This window comes from Myotis daubentonii, chromosome 6 (assembly GCF_963259705.1).
Source record: "Myotis daubentonii chromosome 6, mMyoDau2.1, whole genome shotgun sequence".
Lineage (NCBI taxonomy): Eukaryota > Metazoa > Chordata > Mammalia > Chiroptera > Vespertilionidae > Myotis > Myotis daubentonii.
Window position 1 is genome coordinate 74,585,773 of NC_081845.1, and position 20,798 is coordinate 74,606,570.

Here is a 20,798-nt window from a genome sequence, read left to right on the forward strand (position 1 = left end):
GGGAGTCGGTGAGGTCAGGCTTGCTGAGCCTATTATGATTCAGCTGGGATGATTTAAAGCCAGTGTGTCCTTATTTCGAGGGTCACTTGATTCTGGCTTGGACTTCCCTCTTTATTTTACTTCCAGGGTACCTGATGACTTAGAGGTTACCAGACAACAAAGAATAATACAAGATAACTTGCTTGGTTTTGTTTCCTTATAGACATTCAGATTAAATTTCAAGGGTGAAATCTTGCCATGTTGACAAATGAATTGTCCTTCAGAACTTTTCAGGAAACACTTTCCCTTTTGCTTGAAATAACAAAGGTTTCTAGAACTTAGCTGAAACTCAGGGCGCCAATGCAGCGCATTCTTGGCCTGCAAAGCATGTTAGCCCCAAATACATTTAGGGGAGAAGCCTGTTCAGACATGTAAGCATTTACCCACAGGTTTGTATGCTTTCTTAATTCTGTTTTCAGGAGCTGAAAAAGGAAGCTAAGAGCTGCAAAGCCTTATTGGATTCCCTTAATGAAGTGAGCAGCGCCTTACTGGAACTGGTGCCCTGGAGGGCGAGGGAGGGGCTTGAAAAAATGGTGGCGGAGGACAATGAGCGCTACCGATTAGTGAGCGACACCCTCACTCAGAAGGTGGAGGAGATCGATGCTGCCATTCTGAGATCACAGCAGGTAGGGGCTAGTGGTTTGTTGTCTAGGCAATACATTTTCCCCAGTTGTTCCCAGAGCCTTTACCTGAACAAAGATTTCCGATAATAGTGTTTCATTCATTGGTTCTGCTTCAAAAGTGAAAGGAGGGATTTGAAAAGAATTTGGTTACTTTGACATCTGAGTGCAGGGGCACGGCTAATCTGCACATTGTCAGCAGCCATCTGCCTCTCTGTTTCCCAGATGGATCCTCACCAGATCAGCCACTGGGTAGATCAGTCCTGCTTTCCAAAGAAAACTCTTTTTGAGCACATATATGCACATGACGAATGCTAATGTTATGCATTGGCTAAGTCTAATCTGTATGCGAGTAAATATTTTGAGTTATCATGTACATCAGTTATTAACTGGTCATTTGCATGGAGCTATGGCAGAGAGAGGCTGTAGTCTTTCTAACAAGGACAGAGTTGTGCTGGTAGGGCTTTTTTCTGTGAAGGGGAAAATGATAGTTTTCAATCTCTCTGTGACTCACATGGAGTTGAAGTTCCAGAGAGTTTTATAGGCACCCGACTATTAGCCACAGCTCCCTCAGAAAACTGTGGCCAACAAAGGGGGGGGTCCTGGAAATAGAAGTTTATAATACGTGTTTTGATTAACTTTTATTGAAATCGCTGGATATTTACATTAAGTCATCAGAGCCTTATTGCCAACTTTCTGGGATGGGGTGAGTGCAGTGACTGTAGAGCAGAGCGTGAGAAGGTGTCTGACTAAGCTTTCGCTAGTACCAGCCAAGAGCAAGAAGCACAAATCAAGCAGACTGTGTGGGAGCATCCGAAATTAATTTTCTAAGGTTGCCGTCAGAGTGTGATTTATACGGTTCTGGGGCACATGCTTCACTGCTCATTTCAGTGCTGCGCTCGGGAGTCACAGAAGCAGACAAAGTACAATGGTAGCAGAAGGCCTGCCTAAGAAATGTTTGCGGGGGAGGGCATTCATGCCCGCGGAATGTACTTCCACGACTGTTTTCAAATCTTGGGGGAACTGTATGCCTCATTATTATAAGGAAATAAGTGTGCTTGTTTGTGAAGTTTATTCAATTAGTTGAAAGTACCAAATTTTTTTTTCCCACTGAAATTTATTCCAAAGTTTCAGAATTGGCTCTGCAGACTTCTCTATAAATAGCAAAACAAATATTCTGTTCTCTTGGGAGTAGTTAACTGTGGTTGGCTAGCTCAGTGCAGCAAGATAGTACTAAGGGCAAGGTGACAGGCTGAGCTTGTGTTGGTTAGTGAGCTCAAATATGTGTCCAGTTCTATTCCAGGTTTCGCAGGTGGTTTCCAAAACACTTCTAGAACCCAAAATATATATCCTTTAGGAAAATCACAATTATTTTTTTTCTGATAAAAATAATTCCTTGTAGAAAATGTTAAGATTTTCTGAAAGAATACAGACAAACTCGTGGAAGAAAGAATGTGTAAACAAGTGGTTCCTGTCCTCCCAGCCTACCTTCTGAGAGAGAGAGAGAGAGAGAGAGAGAGAGAGAGAATGTGGATAGTAAACGTATCTTAGTATCAGCAGGTCATACAGCTCATGTTCATGTCATTAATATCTTCTGGTTGTTCATCTGTATTTGTTCTGCATTTATGTGTGCATTCCTTTGAAATGCCTGCAAGTCTGTCCAATGGAATACCTCTAGTAATAAAAAAAAAAACACCCCACAAAACAGTAAAATGAACTTAAGTCATCAAAAAAAGGAAAGAAGGAAGGAAGGAAGGAAGGAAGGAAGGAAGGAAGGAAGGAAGGAAGGAAGGAAGGACACGGTTTAGAGCTGGGAGGAAAATGTGCAGTGTGGTGAAGTGACCAGCCTGTGGTCCCACAGCTAGTATGTGGTGGAGCCACAACCGATTTCACCCAGACCTCATTTTACCACCCTGGAGTGTCTCCTTATAAATTACACAGGGAGGGGAAACCCTGGGGGCGGTCCTTTTTTCCCTCACCTCCTTCATTAATCTGAAAGAGGGTTCCGTTGCTATAGGGAAATGGAAGTATGTAGTGAGGCTATTTCCAGTTTATAAGGACTGGGAGCCATGAGAATGCAACATCAAAGGATCGTGGAGACCACTCTCCAGGCAAGTTTAAGAAGAATTTGGAACCTGCCTTTCTGATTTGGCAGAGATTTTAGTTTCACACTCAAAAGAGTAGTTTCTACATTCGTAATTTTCAGGTTTATAAAGGAGGTAATATGTCACTGCAATTATTTTACAACTTTTCCCACATAAAGATGTTTTGAATTAGGACCGGAGTGCAGTTTGATACTGAGACCTTTGTTTTCTGTTTACCCAGTGATAATACATCATGAAGTATAAAAGGCATGTGATGCAAAATAAAGAAAAATCTTCAGACCTGATATTAGCCACGCGTTCTATACTGTATACTTTTTGTGGTATATACAAATCATCTACCATTCTGTCTCTTGTCCTTGTAAAACATGGACATGATCTGACCACAGCCCATCTTTTTAGACATGTCTTTAGACACATACACTTTGTGTTAATAACACTACTCCATCCCAGATCCCAACCACCAAGATAACCACACCCACCAGTGACAGGGTGAGGATATGTGTCTTGAACATGACTTGGTAATATTTAAATTTGTAGATTTCATGTTTTGTCTTGGAGTAACCTGGTTAAATTAAACTAAATTTTGAATACCTGTTTTCCAAGCAAATTGCTCTTAGGATGTTTCATCTTTTGCCACATTAAGGTTGTTTACATAACCGATCCAGATCCAGTACCTTAATAATGTTACTAGAGGCCCGGTGCACAAAATTTGTGCCGGGGGGGGGGGGGCGGGGAGGTCCCCTTAGCCCAGCCTGCACCCTCTCCAATCCAGGACCCCTTGGGGGATGTCCAACTGCCGGTTTAGGCCCAATCCCACAATCCACAACCACTGGCTCCTAACTGCTCACCTGCCTGATCACCCCTAACTGCCCCCCATGATGACCTGGTCACCCCCAACTGCCCCCCTGCCGGCCTGGTTGCCCCCAACTGCCCCCTCCCCCACTGGTCTGGTCACCCCTAACTCCCCAACCCCACCCTCACCCCCCACTGGCCTGGTTGCCCCTCACCGCCCGCCCCCCCACGCCCGCCTGGCCACCCCTAACTGCCTCCCCTGCTGGCCTGGTCGCCCTACGCAGCCTGTTCAGTTGTCCGTTCAGTTGTTTCGGTTGCAACGGTCACTTAGGCTTTTATATATATAGATACCCTGCTTTTTGGAATTCAACAAATGCATAGGGAATTTGTGAACTGTCAGGCCACTATCAGAGTGTATTGGCTTCCAAATATTGACATGAAAGATGTCCAGGAAAACATCAAAAGGAATTAAAGTTTGAAGACATAAGGGAAGGGAGCATATAGCATGTCTTTTAGTTAGCATGTACTTTCTAACTGCCCTATATAAGTTTAGTTTTTTAAAAAGCTCACACTGGCATGGATAGGTTTTTCTTGTTAATCCTATATCACAACCGCAGTTTTGAAAAGATGTGTCATTAAATTTTGAAATAATAGGGCCAAGAGCCTTATGTAAATTTGAGTGATTTTTATTTATTTATTTGGGAAACAATTGAGCAGCCTCAATTATGTGCAAATGAGTGATGACTGTATACATTTAGTGCTACCAGTCAACTAGTCCCCAAATCTGACTATAGATTTGTAGGTATTGATATTCTGAAGAAAATACTTTTTTAAAAAAGAATTGACTCATTTATTACTTTTAGGAAAAATTGGAGTGGACAAGGCAGCTTAGTAAACAGTGATGGTGAGCTTTATAAAATAAAAAAGAAAGAAAACAGAATAAGACACTTGCTTCCTAACATTGAATGCCGTTTTCTGAGTTAGAAAGTACATATTTTTACATGTTAAACCTACACAAAGTAACACATCTTTGTTGCTTTCTTTATTGAATTGCAAATTGAACCAAACAGCCATGTGGAAATGGGAGAGGCGCTTTTGCTTAAGAGATGTACAGACTTGTAGCCTGAATTCTGACCACAGCCATTGTTTAAACCTCAGAGAAGCTCATTGTTGTCCTTTACCTCTTATAAATGTACAATTGTCGAAAGTTGCTAAAACGTGTCCATCTCCTTGGGAGTTCTAATTGTCTGGTTTATTTTAGCAGACCATGTTACCTCAGTATAAAGGCACATGTATTGGTGATTTGGGTGCAATTGAAATAAACGACTCATTGGAATCAGCCATGGAGAAAAATAGCACCATAACACCTGTTTATTTCTTTTAAAGAACTTAGTTACTAGAAGGAAACCTCTCCCACGGAAGTGAGATATGTTTAGACCCGCCAGGTGTTGGGGTGGGAAAATACAGGCTGTGTTATGAATAATGTGCAGCAAAGTGGAAGGAAGTGCTAATCAAAAGAAAGTGATAAGATCCTCACCAGGGGAAGGGAGGGAAAGGATGTCCTTGAGGTTAAGGTTCCTTATCACTCTCAAACCTCCATTGCCACTCAAGAGAAACTTTCTGGATAAGTCCGAAAGCAGTTTGTCAGAGATTGGACAAATGTTTAAATAGTAAGTTAAAACCTATCCCTTATTAACTGTTGTGGCATTTGAGCCATTTTTTGGTGCCATCGGATGAGTATTTTTAGCTCACGGAGCCCAAGAAAAAAGGGCAAAACTGGGCAACTAAGACTGCGGCCTCTGGGGTTCAGTCAGACCACGTCGGTTCAAATCTCAGATCCAGCATTTACTAGCTGGGAAATCTCTGGTAACTCAGTGAACTTCTCTCTGCCTGTTTTCTCGGCTGTAAATGGAGTTACTGGTAATACATTATAGAGTTGTCAGGATTAAAAGAGAGAATACATGTTAAGCACTTAGTGTGTTCAGTAGAAGGTTGGCTGTTACCAGTTTAGAGAGTGTATTACAGGAATATTTAGGGATAGCCAAATAAAATGTCTTTTTTTTAACTTGTGAAACATTCTGAAATTCTAGTTCATCTATAATAGTGATACCGTGGTAATTAACCTAGTTATTGATAACAGGAAAGGAGCTATAGTAGCCAAGGCTGATGACTAGACTCCACTGATGATGCATACTATTAAAGTATTTCCCAGAATGCAGTTACGAATGCTAAGATTATCCACAATTCATTTGAAGTCACTTTTTACTACTTGTATGAGCCATGGGCAAATTTATTAAAATTTGTCTGTTAATCTTGCTCTCGTGTTGCTCACATGTAAAATAAGCAGTTTTCATGGTTCAATAGAAATACCCATGTTCAGCAGTCATTTAAAAGAGCCACAGAGCTAAATAAAATGCCTTGCTTAACTGTAAATTGCTTAATGTAGACCCTGTGGCTATTCCATTTGTTGCTAAATAATAAATATTTGTCAATTTAATTTAAAAAAAAAAAAACATTCAAAGACAGAAGGGAAATTTCTGCTGCAAGGCTTGTTTTCTTTCAGCAGAGCAAATATTTGCCTGGGTTAAAGAAACAGTGTTTGAGTTTCAGCTTTCCATTTTGGCAACTTGGATGGTATCATCATACTGTTTTTCATTGGCTACTTTTTTTTTAAAGAGAGGGAGATGTGTTATTAAGCTAATATTAACACTAACAGCCTGAATTTCTTTATTAGGACTGTCATATAAATACTAAAAATTGCTTGAACACAAATAAGAGGGATGTTGTGTCGCTTTATTTTTTCAGGGACCAGTAGAAGAAAACAAATCATTACTGTTGAATTTTATTCGGATATCTTTTGCACTCAGGTAGAAGGCCTGGACTGTTTTTTTTTTTCAGTTCTGTGCTCTTTAAGTGAGTCATGTAATGAAGTTCTACCTTGAAGTTCCATTGTACAGTATATGGCTTTAAAGCTAATAATCCATGCATAGAAGACTCTTGGTCTTGTTTTAAAATTTTTTGGATGACATTGACTAATAAAATTATATAGGTTGCAAGTGTCCAATTCTATAATACATCATCTGTATATTGTATTGTGTTCCCCACCCAAAGTCAAGTCTCCTTCTATCACCATTTGTACCCCCTTTACTCTCTTCTACCTCCCCCACCCCCCTTCCCTCTGCTAACCACCATGCTGTTGTCTGTGTCTATGAGATTTTTGTTGTTTTTTTGCTTGACCCCTTCACCTTTTTCACACAGCCCTCCCCCCCCCCCTTCCCTCTGACAGCTGTCAGTCTGTTCTCTGTATCTATGACTCTGTTACTAGTTTGTTATTTTGTCCATTAGATTCCACATAGAAGTGAAATCATACGGTATTTGTCTTTCTCTGACTGGCTTATTTCACTTAGCATAACACATCTGCTTTCTAACCATGTTAGCTAGTAATCCATGCACAGAGGACTCTTCCATGTGTTTTTAAAGGAGACTTCTTTTTCCACATCTGAAGCTGCTGAATTAGTCGATGATTTTTTTTCTTTTTCACTCCATCCTCTCAGGAGTCTGCATAATGTTGCATAGATTCTTAAAAGTGTGAATTCTTTTTCAGTCTAGTTTCTTGTCCCCACCCTTCTCACTCTCCACCTAGTTATCCCTCTTCCCCCATCTGGATTTCCAGGTTCTCTTAAAAAATTAGAAGGTCTGGCAGTACCGGACTTGAATACTCACAATGTCCATTCCCCGTTAAATTTTCCAGCTGAGGCTGTTGTTAGTTGCCATTTGTTATTGGTGCTTGTGGTGTCACTTACTCACTTTACTTGTCCATGATAAGTGCTTGGCCCTGGAGGGCATTGGGGCTTATCTGATGTAAGGTATTGAAAATGGTCCAACGTCTAGGAATCTACCCTAAGGAACTAATTAGAGATGCCAATGGAGAGTCATATACAAAGATATTCATTACAGGGTTGTTTATATAATCACACACAAAAATGCAGAGTCCCTAAATGAAAATATCCAAGTATGCTAGAATACAATGGTGTTATTTAAAAATCACACATAAAAGAACATGCCATGGGAAATGTTCATAATAAATGAAAAAGCAGGATATGAAACTGTTTATACAGTATTATACAGACCTTTAAAAACCTTTCTCAACTCCTGGAAGAAAATTCACTAAAATACCAATGGTATTCCCTCTAGTTTTTAATTTTCTTCTGCATATTTTTCTGTATCGTATGAATTTCTACCATGAATTACTATTATGATCAGGAAAACAAAAATATCTTGAAATATTTAAGAAAGCTCTTGAATATGTTTTCTGCTATTATTAAATGAGGCGTAAAAAATTGTACATGAGTCATTTGGAGACATACTCTATGTATAGAAACACATTATGCATACATTTATACACACACAGATAATAAAAAACGGGAACATTTCATTTTTCTTTTTGCTAGGAATCGTGTACTTTGATAGCAGAATGCTACCTGCATATCATATGGTTTAAAGTGATGAGGAAATGATGGAAAGATGGTGTTCAGCTATTGACTTTTATGGCTGTCCAATTTGGATAGTGCTCCGAGGGAGAATATGCTTGTGACTACCAGAGGAAGGCAGCAGTGTTAGGTGTCCTAAAATCACGGATGCCGTGCTGTGGATTCAACATGCTTTCAGAGCTTGTGTTTAATTACTCTGTGAAAGTTGTTTTCTTTTCTTTGTAACTTCAGTCATTATCATGAATCATTTCAGGATGCAATGAAGAGATAAGCTCAGGTTTTTCCACTTGTGTAATAAGGATATTTAAAAGATATGTACATAGGTATTTTTCTGGCACCAGTTACAGGAACTTGCTGACCTAATTATTTATCTTTTGTTTAGTTTGACCAAGCGGCCGATGCCGAGATATCCTGGATTACTGAAACAGAAAAGAAATTGATGTCTCTGGGTGACATCAGGCTTGAGCAAGACCAGACGGCCACTCAGCTGCAGGTTCAAAAGGTGAAGGGCATTTCCAATTACATCTCCATTATCTGCTCGGCTAGAAAATGTGCTCGCATGCTTGACTTTGCTGAACTCCACTCGTGTAGCTTGATATTTTCAGCTACTTTGCCTAATTATTTTCATTTTATTCTTACACTCTCTTTAAAAAAAAAAATCTCCGTTTTTGTAAATCACAGGCATTTACCATGGAAATTTTGAGACACAAGGATATTATTGATGAACTTGTTAAATCTGGACATAAAATCATGACCACGTGCAGTGAAGAAGAAAAGCAATCAATGAAGGTATAATCTTGTCTCTGTGACTGGTAGTGACACTCTTGAATAAAGGCATCTGTTGAGCTTTCAGCTCTAGGAAAGCACTTTTCCTTTATCCACAGCTGCCGTTTAAACAGCTAAATCATTAGTTGCAAATGCATTTTTCAAGCTTCAAGAATAACAATGAAAGGAGTATTCCTTAAGGGAGTCACCCTGGGGCAATCTTTATAATATACAGAAAAGCTATTCAAATTTGAGCTTTTGATTAACTAGTGTGCATTAAGCATTCAATTAATGTTAGCTGTATTATTGCCATTATTATTGTTATAAATTGTTATTATAAATGTCAACTGTTGTTTACATACTTCAGAAACATTTGGGCCTCTTGAGTTGGAAGAAAAACCAGAGTATGTGGTTCTCTCTAATGCTGAAATCCATGCTGTAAGAAGTTACTGTAAGCTGTATAGGGGGGAAAAATGAGCTGAGTAATTCAGGAAGCATCCAGTTTATGTAGTTTTAATGATTCTTTAAATTGATGGAAAACCAGCCGCATTATTTCACATTCTGACATCTGAACAGCCTAAAGAAATGAACACTTCTAATAGGAAAATATTTCATGGCAAAAATTAAATTATATAAATGCCTATGCCTAACATCACATTTTAAAGGGTATGCATTTCTTTTAAGATATAACATAGATAAGTAATACAGTGTACACTATATATTGATACTTTCTCATTTATTTATCCTCCACAATGGCAATTTACTTGTTTATAATTTAATCTTTCCTTTATTATTTTTGTAAAAATTCTGACATGAATAGCACAGGTCATCATGAAATAATTTCTGTCATTCTGTGGTTCATTAGACCACTGTTGTGCTTTATCTTCTGCTATTAGTTTATGATGTGGATTTATACCATAACCTAAATCACTGTGACCACCCCATGAAATCAGTGGATAGCATAATGTTCTACATTTATTCTAATATATGTAATTAATTTTTCTGACTAGCAGTTCCTCCTATAATTTCATTAGTGAAAGGTAGTCCTTTTTTTTTTTTTTTTTTTGAGAAAGTAATGTAAATGTTGCTAGACTCAGGAGATGTTTTCTAACCTAGAAGACACTGAATTTTGCTCATTATATTTAGAGAGGTCACTGTCTTACTTATAAAAATTTGAGGCCTTGCTTTTGTGTTTATTTATTTATATTTTGGTATTTTTCACTTAACATCTTTTTTGTGAAGTTATGTCATTAAATTCCATGATTTTTAAATGATTGTGTAGAATTCTACTATATGAATATATCATAATTTACCAGCCTGATCTCTAATCATTGTACTTTTAAGATGTTCCACGTTTTTGCTATTGCTTACATATGTATATGTATAGGTGTTTTTTTTATTGTGTTAAAAACACTTCATATTAGCAGACACTGGAATATTATTCAGCCTTCAAAAGGAAGGAAATCCTGCCACATGCAGAAACATGGATATGAACCAAGAGGGCCTTTTTTTAATTTAAAATGAACTTTTTAATACATAGTAACAGTTAAAATATAAATAGCTTTTATTGATTTATTCCTTTAACCTACATTATTGAGTGTCTCCTCGGCACCAGGAGTCTAGTACTGGACCAAACGTTCTTGGGTACATGTGCTGCTTGGCCCACCTCACCAGTTACACGCATTTCATCATCTTTATTTCTAGAAAAAACTGGACAAGATATTGAAGAACTATGACTCCATCTGCCAGATAAACTCAGAGAGATATCTACAGCTGGAACGGGCACAGTCCTTGGTTAACCAGTTCTGGGAAACATATGAAGAACTTTGGCCATGGCTGACAGAAACACAAAGAATCATCTCTCAGCTCCCTGCCCCAGCCCTTGAGTATGAAACTCTCAGACAACAACAGGAAGAACACCGGGTAAGCTCCATGTCAAAGGAATGCTGTATTCCCTACTGAAAGAGAATCATGATTTTTATGACATTTTTCTAAATATAGTTAGACATCTTACATGAGTAGGGCATTTTAGCAGTATTCTGTTCTGGTCTGCACAGTTCACTTACCTCAGAGTTGCTTACCTGTTACCCAGTTTTGCAGTGAGAAGACTCACGTGGAAAGATCACATTGTGTATGTCATTAATTATATCACAGCTTTTATGGGACGGTATATAGCATTAATCATCTGGGTATAAAAGCAATTTCCATTTACAATGTTAGAGAAATAAGCCTTTGAAGCACTTTTAATTTGTGCATCTTGATTGCTTTTAATTTATACATATTGACTAAGTTTTATATTTTATATGTAACTAGAGGCCCAGTGTGGGTGTGTGGGTGTGCATGTGCGCGCACGCATAAAGTTTAACTCGGAATATATTACATCATTGTTTGAAGTATCTGACATACAAATCTTGTTTGTTTACTTTTTCAATGTATTGGCATTGAAGAATATCTCTAAATGAAGTATTTATTTAGAAGAGAGCTTTAGAGAACACTAATACAAAAATGGAACGTTTATGGAGTTCTATCTAAATCATTCAGCAGGAGAAAGACTTACAAACTATATAGAATTTAATTGAATTTAGTGTAAAGGTTTATTTGTGACAAAAATCCTGATGCCTATCTATTGGATGCTTTTTAATATGAAATGTTTCATGGATTTCTTCTACTCTGAGGTGAGTTTTGAGTAGCTATATTATTAGCATAAAATCAGGTATTGATTTGAAAATTTCAAAGTTGCGTTAATATTTTTGCCTCATTTTCAGTTTTCAAAACAAATTTATGATTTTCTCTATAAAAGGAACTGTAGAACTGTGTAGCCAAGTCTTCAAATTGTTCAAACTGAATTTTTCAGACTATTCGCCCCCTTCTAGAGTGGCTGTCCTCTGTAACTTCACAATATCCTCTTCAGCTATTTTTGGGAACACCTTTCAATTCATTCTAGCCAGGAATGAAAAATGGCTCCAAGAGCCATGTCACCAAATGGTAGATGTTTTGAAGTTACATTAGGTAACTCCAGCATACATAAAACTGGACTCTTATGGTAGTATAATGCTATCAGGAATCATTTTGTTACTTATGAAGCAAAAGACACCTCCTGTGGAGCCCTTTCTCCATGCACACTCATACACCCACGTAGGCACCTAGTAGGTCTTCTCTTGTCTCTCATGAAATGGTTTTACAAAGGCTCATCTCACTGCTTCCCAAGCAAAGGTGTCTCATAGTAGTGCTACACAGGTAAGACCTACTTAGACTCTAGCAACTCAAGAACTCCTAGAACTCTCATGTTACTTGAAAGTCTCTTGATAATTCAAAGTGTGAGCTTGTTTTACAAACATGCCTTATAGAATATTGAAACCAAAAGGTGTGTAACACATTTCTTTTCCATGAGATTGTATGTTAGCCAATATCACCATCACTACCTCTATTCTGTAAAGCGGCATGAAAACACGATCTAACAATATGAAACAAAAATAAGAAAATCGCAGCCTGGACCACCCAGGAGCTAGACTGCAGACATGACCTTTTCTACATTCTTATGTGCAACATGTTAGATTAGATCCCCCTCCTTTTGTAAAAATTGAATTTGTGTTTATTTAGCTCTTTTGCAAAAGAGTTTTGAGACCACCTTCAAAAATACTTTAAAAATAGTATATTACATTGGAGATGGTTAATGATATAATGAAGTGATTCCCTCACTTTTCAAAAGAATTTCTTGGCTTGGCTGATTTTAGTGGGCACTTTTAATAAAAAATGGTATGTGGCCATCCTGATGATTCTTCTTGATGAGTGATAGAAATTAAAATATTTGCAGGATAAGATTGGTAGCTTTTCTCTAGACTGTTTTCCCTGAATATAATTTCTCTCAGAGAAGCTTTTATTTGGGTCTAAATAGCAAACAGTTTGGAGAATACCTGAGAACAAGGAACTGTTGATTAGGGAACCAAATGAATAATGTGGAATAAATGGAACACTCCTCAATGCTTTATGGAGGTCAGCCTCAGAGAAATCTGCAGGCAATGACTGATCTTTCCCCTGGGAGTGGCTTTGGATTTGGCCCATGAAATTCTGCCCAGTGGAGGCGCTGGGTTCTATGGATTGTAGATATTCCAGATTTATTTGTCTCCCTAAAAAGAATGGGGCTTCATTTTGATTTCACACTCACTCATTAATATAAATATCATTGTGTCAATTGATTAGATATTGTTCAATGTATTCATTTAACATATTTTCCTTAAATACATCTTATAAATAATGCTCAGTATACAGCTGTGTATTTGATAGATTGATTACCCTAGCAGTCTTTAACATTTAAAAGTAACTACAAATAGTTCATTCATATGTATATATTTATATGTCATATCATATATGTACATAGACTAGATTAATACATATATGTGTAATAAAATATACATGTACACACTTTTTATATTGATTTACATATAATTACAATGCCTTGTGGGCTTACTTCACCTAATGTAGCCTTATGTATAGTTTTTTTCTTCTCTCAGCTTTGTGGCTACCTTCTGCTGAGGTTCTTTCTTTTTTCTTCCTTCCTTTTCCTTCTTTCCTCCTTTCTTCCTCCCCTACCTTCTTCTTCCCGCCTCCCTCCCTTTCTTCATTTCTTTCTTCTTTTTTTGCTTCCCCCTTCTTTCTTTTATTTTAATTAATATTTGTATATATTATGATGGTGCATAAGGAGACACCAAGAGTTATGGCTTAGTCTCTGTATGTTGGGGACATATAGTAAGTTCCGAATCTTTTTATGTTATATGACCCTTGGCTAATACTCTTGTCAAAATATATGATGGTATAAAATGCATAATGAACTAGAATACGTTCTTTCCCTCAAGCAACATTTTACATGTGTCCTTAAAGGGACTTTGACACGACCGGACTGTTGTTTAATCTTTGTGTCAGGGCCATCTCTTTCTGGCAGAGAGTTGTACGAGCCATCGTGTATTAAATGCCTTGTGAGGGGAGGGTGTTTGTTTGGAGTTTCCTGCCAGCTGGATGCATTGGGGTTGTAGACAGCTGTAATATGGAGGTGTGACCCTCAGATACTGAGAAGCTGTTTGGTTTGTTATAGCAACTGCGAGAGTTGATAGCTGAACACAAGCCTCATATAGATAAGATGAACAAAACTGGGCCACAGTTATTGGAACTGAGCCCAGAGGAGGGCTTTTCTATCCAAGAGAAGTATGTGGCAGCTGACAGCCTTTACAGTCAAATTAAAGAAGATGTCAAAAAGCGAGCTGTGGCCCTGGATGAAGCCATTTCTCAATCTACTCAGGTAATGATGTGCACCAGAAATATGATTGGGTCCTTTCAAACAGCAGAGCATGGAAAGACATTTCCCGGCATCTCCTGATTAAATTTCAACTAAAATCATTTCACTACATCATCTCTGAGTATTGATATCTTCATCTCTCGGAGGTAGTGTTTGCTTGAGTCTAGTCCTTATTTTTCTTTGCCTGCTTGTAGATATAATAAAAAATAATTTTCAATGACTTGAGAAATATAGTTGTCCACATTGTCCAAATATTTAAATGTGTCCATCCCGAATAGAATGCAGTATTTACCATTGGGAGAAATAAAAGAAAGTGTTATTATCACTATGAATGAAGCATTCCCAAGAAGGTAATAAGAAAGAATTGAGCAAAAAAGAAAAATAAAAGAGAGAGAACTCATGGACATGGACAACAGAGTGGAGGTGGAAGACAGCATAGAGGGGATAAATGGTGATAGAAAAAATGAAATAAAATAGAAAAAGAAATAAAGAGTGAATGATAGGCTGAATATGAAAGAGAAATATAAAGTTGGAAAATGATATTTTCTGTTTTTGATGATACCTTTTTTTTAAGATGTTACATTCTAAATTACCTGCCATTTCTATTTTCAAGATTTGGTTTTTATTATTAGATATGCTGATATTTAGTGGTCCATCTTCTATAATGTCAAGTGAGTGATGATTCCTTTAATGTTGAGGATAGTGTAGAATCTATGAATGAACAAGTTTTTATAACTTTGCTTCACTGTCTATGGTAACTTCACAAACAAAAGTTTAAAATTCTTACATTAATCTGATTATATGTTTGATCATGAATTAAATACAAATGTTCATTTCAGCATCAAACATTTTCCCATTCAGGAATCTTATAACTTAAACTCCTTTAACCAAAACTACCCATGAATTTCACATTTATTAATATAACTTTTCTAGGATGCCAAAAGAATCAGTAAAAGTGAATAAAAAATTCCATTTTGATAGATGAACACCCAGATTATTTAACTTACTTTAAAACATTAATTTGAATTAAGATAAAGTGAAGCAGTAGATGAAATGCTGTCAGGTGTCGTCCCACTTAACACATTAAAATATACCATTTCTTAATGAATCACTCAGTTACTTGCTAGAAGCAATCCAGTTTACATAAGTAGTGTGATGCAGAGAAGGCCATGTCTGTCTGACTGTGAGTCATGGTTTCAGGATGTCTTGATACACCAGCTGGATACAATTTTTTGGATGGATAGATCAACAAAAGGACTAAGATTTAATTCTTGATTGTGACATTAAGTAGATGTGGTTTTGTATGTGTTTGTTTTTTTTTAATTTAAATTTTCACATTGGGTATCACAGATCATTTTCCCATAAGTGATCCCTTTATGTTACCACCAGTTCCATGACAAGATAGACCAGATTCTGGAGAGCCTGGACCGCATCGTGGAGCGCTTGAGGCAGCCGCCCTCCATCTCTGCTGAGGTGGAGAAGATCAAGGAGCAGATCAGTGAAAACAAGAACGTGTCTGTGGACATGGAGAAGCTGCAGCCATTGTATGAGACTCTTAAACAGCGGGGAGAGGAAATGATTGCTCGATCTGGGGGCACTGATAAAGACGTATCTGCCAGAGGTAATCATTTCAGGATAGGGGAACAATTGAACTTTACTCTCTAAACAATTCTAACTGTTCACGCTGTTTACCACAGTCCAATTGCATATCAGGGTGCCAGATTTTAGAAAAGGTATTACAAATACAACGTGTTTGGGGTTGAAGGGCTGTGTACATTAATCCCTTGTTAATGTCTTCCTGTGTTTGTAAAATAATCGGTTAAATACAAAGTGTGCCATTATACAAAAAGCACACATTCTCCTGACCTTTTAAGCCAGTTGGTGAAAGCATAATACCAGTAAGACTAAACTTAAGGATTGTTTTCCTCATTACTGACTACAATACCTTGCCTATAATGGATATTCTATCCCACTTAGCCACAGAAATGGCAACCAACCATGACCGCAACCAGCCATTCTAAAAGATATGAGCTAGGCTCAAAAGAAAAACATCCCACAGCTTAGTGGAAATTCATGTTAAGGGTACTCTAGAAGCAAGCCTGGAATACATATCCTACATTGTTATATTCCTGGGACTGAACAGACATCTGTACTCTTGATTTGGAGACTATAAAGAATATACTTAGGTAGTTATTTCCCTTTCCTTGGAATTAAGGAGACTTGATGAACTTAAACTAGATGGACTTAGGTCTCCTGTAAGCTCACTTGCCCTTGAGCATCCACTTTAATCAGGAAGAGCCTTCAGCCAGGAGGTGCTGGGTGTCCTCAGATCTCACATCTGTCTGGAATAGGCTGTTGCGCCCAGTGGTACTCACAAGACTGGGATCAACCAACATTTGGTCCAATTTTAGATACCATATTGGATCACCGTTTCAGTGTGAGCCAAAATGTTCTGCTTTCTTGCTGAAATAGGGCTAACATACTGCCTTTTTGATACTGTTTCGCTCCATAGCTGTTCAGGATAAGCTTGACCAAATGGTTTTCATTTGGGAGAACATACACACGCTGGTGGAAGAGAGGGAAGCCAAACTACTGGATGTAATGGAATTAGCAGAAAAGTTCTGGTGTGATCACATGTCCTTGGTCGTGACCACAAAAGATACTCAGGATTTCATCCGGGATCTGGAGGATCCTGGAATTGATCCCTCCATAGTGAAACAGCAGCAAGAAGCAGCAGAGGTAAGCAGAGTATCCCATTTAAAGTGAAGAAATAAGTTGTAGTATATTGTAAAGTGAATTCCTTTGGTAAATATTCAAAATTACTCTATTGAAATTTATATTTGTTTCTGAAAGTGGAATGCATAGTGATATAGTAGGAGATTAGCACACCCACAAATTTCACTTAAGACAGCATATATTTTAAGATTTTTCTCCATCCATATTGCTTCAGCCTTATTTCAGGGCCTCATCATCTCTCTCGTTTTCTGAAGTAATCCAAAGTGATACAGTCTCTTTCCTTGCCAGGCCTCTCACCCTGCTGCCAGTCATCTCCCTTGGTCTGCTCTTACTGTGTTGTTACTTCAAACCCCTCAGAGTCCGCCACTGCCTATGTATGAAGTCCAGACTCCCTAGACAGGGTCTGGGCCTTTATATGCCAGCCAGCCCATCTGTATCCAAAGCCATTTTCTTCTGCTGCTCCTATTGTGGTGCACACAGGGCCTTTCCCCCAAACTGCTGTGCTCTTTCTGGCATCTGCATCTTTGCACATTATATTTCCTCACCCTAGAATGTCCTTCCTATCACTCTTCTGGCAAATCCCACTCAGACTTCAAGATGCAGTTGGGTAGTTACCCTCCATGTAAAATCCTTTCTTGTTTCCTTAGCAGAGTTAGTCGGTGTTCTCATAATACTTCCTCAGGCAAAGGACTCTATGCATAGTATGACTTATCATTAATTACTAGAGGCCCGGTGCACAAAAATTTGTGCACTCGGGGGGGAGGGAGGAGGCGGGGTCCCTCAGCCCGGCCTGTGTCCTCTCGCAGTCTGGGACCCCTTGGGAGATAACGACCTGTTGGCTTAGGCCTGCTCCCTAGGTGCAGCCCCTGGTTGGGCTCAGAGCAGGGCCGATTGGGGAGTTGGGGCATCGCCCCCTGTCATGCACAAAGCAGGGCCCATGGGGGGTGGTTGGGGCACCGCACCCTGTCATACACAGAGCCACAGAGCGATCAGGGGGTTGGCAGAGGGCAGGCCCAATCCCTAGGTGCAGCCCCTGGTTGGGCTCAGAGCAGGGCCGATTGGGGAGTTGGGGCGCCACCCCATCATGCACAGAGCAGGGCAGATTAGGAGGTTGTGATGCCACCCTCAGTCACGCTCAGGGTAGGGCCAATTGGGGGGTTGGGGCACCGTCCCCTGTCACACTCAAGGCAGGGTCTATGGGGAGGTTGTGGCGCCACCCCCTGTCACGCACAGAGCACGGCCAATGAGGGGGTTGGGGCGCTGCCCCCGTCACACACAGAGCAGGGCCCATCAGGGGGTTGGGGCACTGCCCTCTATCACCTACAGAGCAGGGCCAATCAGGGGGTTGGGGCGCCGCCACTGTCACACTCAGGGCAGGGCCGATGGGGAGGTTATGGCTCTACCCCATCACACACAGAGCAGGGCCCGTTGGGGGTGGGGGGGTTGGGGAGCTCCCCCCTATCAGGCACAGAGCAGGGCTGCTCAGGGGGTTGGGGCCCCGCCCCCTGTCACACACAGAGCCGCAGGGCGATCAGGGGGTTTGGGCGCTGCCCCCTGTTACGCTGATCCCGGTGCTGGGAGGCATATTACCCTTTTACTATATAGGGTAGAGGCCTAGTGCATGGGTGGGGGCCGGCTGGTTTGCCCTGAGGGGTGTCCTGGATCAGGGTGGGGGTCCCCACTGGGGTGCCTGGCCAGTCTGAGTGAGGGGCTGAGGGCTGTTTTCAGGCTGGGAGTGACTGAAGTTCCCAACTGCTCCTTTTTTTCTTTGTTTTTATTCTGGGCCAGCTTTACCTTGAGCCTTGGCTCCAGCTCTTAGGCCTCCCCGTGGCTGAAAGTAGGTTTCTGGCCTTTGCTTACAATGTTGCGAATCTGCTGGCTGAAGTCCGGCGGTATTTGTTACAATGTTTCTTAAACTGCCCGCTCAGAGGCCTGCAGCCGCAGGCAGGGAACGTTGGCTTCCTCCAACGATCCTCCGTCACTGAGGCAAGCAAGCCTCATGTTAGTTTCAAGCTGCCTGGCTGCCAGCCGCCATCTTGGCTGACAGTTAATTTGCATATATCGCTGATTAGCCAATGGAAAGGGTAGCGGTCGTACGTCAATTACCATGTTTCTCTTTTATTAGTGTAGATACCTTTGTCTGTCTTAATGAACTCAAGCCCCATGAGTGGAATAGTCATATACTTATTTTTCTTTGTATGCTCAACCCTAGTTTAGGGCTTGTTTTATGCTTGGTAAAGGTTTCTTGAATTAATAAATACATTTAACCAAGAAGATAAAAGCAAAGGTAGAAGACTGAATTTCTGTTACAGGTTTTTGTTTGTTTGTTTTATTTTGTTTGTAGTTTACATGTACTAGGATAAAAATATAAACCTAGAGCTAGAGTACCCTAAATCTGCTAAGCAAATACATTATTTTGTGTGAGGTCTTTGAACTCATGTTTTACTTATGCCTAATTTAAATGTGTATTGTCAAACAAGTCAGTTTGAAAAACAAAATGTCTTTCTAAGTTTTATAAGTATTGTTGTGTTGGTGCTTTAAAAAATTGTTCTGGTATTTGTTACATAGAATTATTTCTTAAATATTGTCCTTTTAATAAACGTTTGATATTTGTTACTCAAAGGATGCTTTTATTTCTTGAAAAATTTCTTCTGTTATCTTGCAGCCATTTGACCTGTTATCTTTCCTCATTGAAAAGATTTATTGCAGAGACTTAGAATACAGAAAGAAAATGAAAATTGATCATAATCCCACCTCCTAGAAATAACTACCATGAATGCTTGTGTGCATCTTTTTAGTTTTAGTGTGGTTTTTTGCTTAAAATTCTACGGCTGCCATTTCTTATTCCAGGCCATCAGGGAAGAAATTGATGGGCTCCAGGAAGAGCTGGATATAGTGATTAACCTGGGCTCCGAACTCATCACCGCGTGTGGGGAACCCGATAAACCCATTGTCAAGAAGAGTATAGATGAGGTACATTTTCTACGCTTACCAGAATGCTGTGTTTAAAGGTTTCATTCACTAAAGCATATTGGATAGAAGTAGTTGAAAATGTATGACAATAAAGGAGTCCTAATGTTTATATTGTAGTTAAATTCAGCATGGGATTCTCTCAATAAAGCTTGGAAAGACCGGGTGGCCAGACTGGAGGAGGCGATGCAGGCTGCCGTTCAGTACCAGGATGGACTGCAGGTACGGGGATTGGGGTGCACCTGCTGGGGGAGGGAGTCGTGCTGACCGGTGTCTCCACATCTACACGTTGGCACCACCGGGGGCTGCAAGAGTGCGTGCAGTTTCCTCCTCTACTCCAATCCATGTTTTGCCTTCAGAAGGCATTTCTGGCACTTGCAATATATGTAGTTTTATATACACATTTAAATACATTTTTAGACACACATTCAGTGGAAAGAAGTATTTTAATTTTTCAAGTGAAAGTAAATATTCCCTCAGAGAGCATTATGCTAAGTGAAATAAGTCAGTCAGAGAAAGATAAATATCACATGCTCTCACTCATTTGTGGATTATAATGAACAACATAAACTGATGAACAAAAACAGATGTAGAGACAGAGAAGCATCGATCAGATGCGCAAACCTCAGAGGGAAGGTAGGGGAGGGTGGGGGTGAGGGGGAGAGATCAACGAAAGGACTTGGATGCATGCATATAAGCATAAGCGATGGATGTGGACAACGGGGTGAGGGTGAGGGCAGGATTGGGGGAATGAGCAGACATTTGGGGGGATAAGGACACATTTGTAATATCTTAATCAATAAAGGGAGAATAAGTTTAAAAAAATACTCCCTCACAGTCTTTTTCATAAATGGCTCAGCACCAGGCACTGACATGGACCTGCGTCTGAGTTATATGCTACAGCTGAGTGGAGCAAGATGAATGCAGTAAATACCATCTAAAATATCACCAAATTTCACTAAAGTCAGAAGTAAAGAAATTTGATTTGAGG

The 20,798-nt window shown here is 39.6% G+C and overlaps 1 protein-coding gene across 25 annotated transcripts in view; it reads left to right on the forward strand.

Annotated features, from left to right (window-relative positions):
* DST (dystonin) overlaps positions 1-20,798 on the forward strand; it is a 440,752-nt gene that overhangs the window by 371,984 nt on the left and 47,970 nt on the right. For all 25 annotated transcript variants that reach the window (XM_059701312.1, XM_059701317.1, XM_059701314.1 and 22 more), the window contains 9 exons: positions 459-665; positions 8,429-8,548; positions 8,728-8,835; positions 10,516-10,734; positions 13,901-14,104; positions 15,491-15,722; positions 16,614-16,840; positions 19,688-19,810; positions 19,928-20,029. In XM_059701312.1, the coding sequence (XP_059557295.1) occupies positions 459-665; positions 8,429-8,548; positions 8,728-8,835; positions 10,516-10,734; positions 13,901-14,104; positions 15,491-15,722; positions 16,614-16,840; positions 19,688-19,810; positions 19,928-20,029 (1,542 nt within the window). The remainder of the gene's footprint in view (positions 1-458; positions 666-8,428; positions 8,549-8,727; positions 8,836-10,515; positions 10,735-13,900; positions 14,105-15,490; positions 15,723-16,613; positions 16,841-19,687; positions 19,811-19,927; positions 20,030-20,798) is intronic.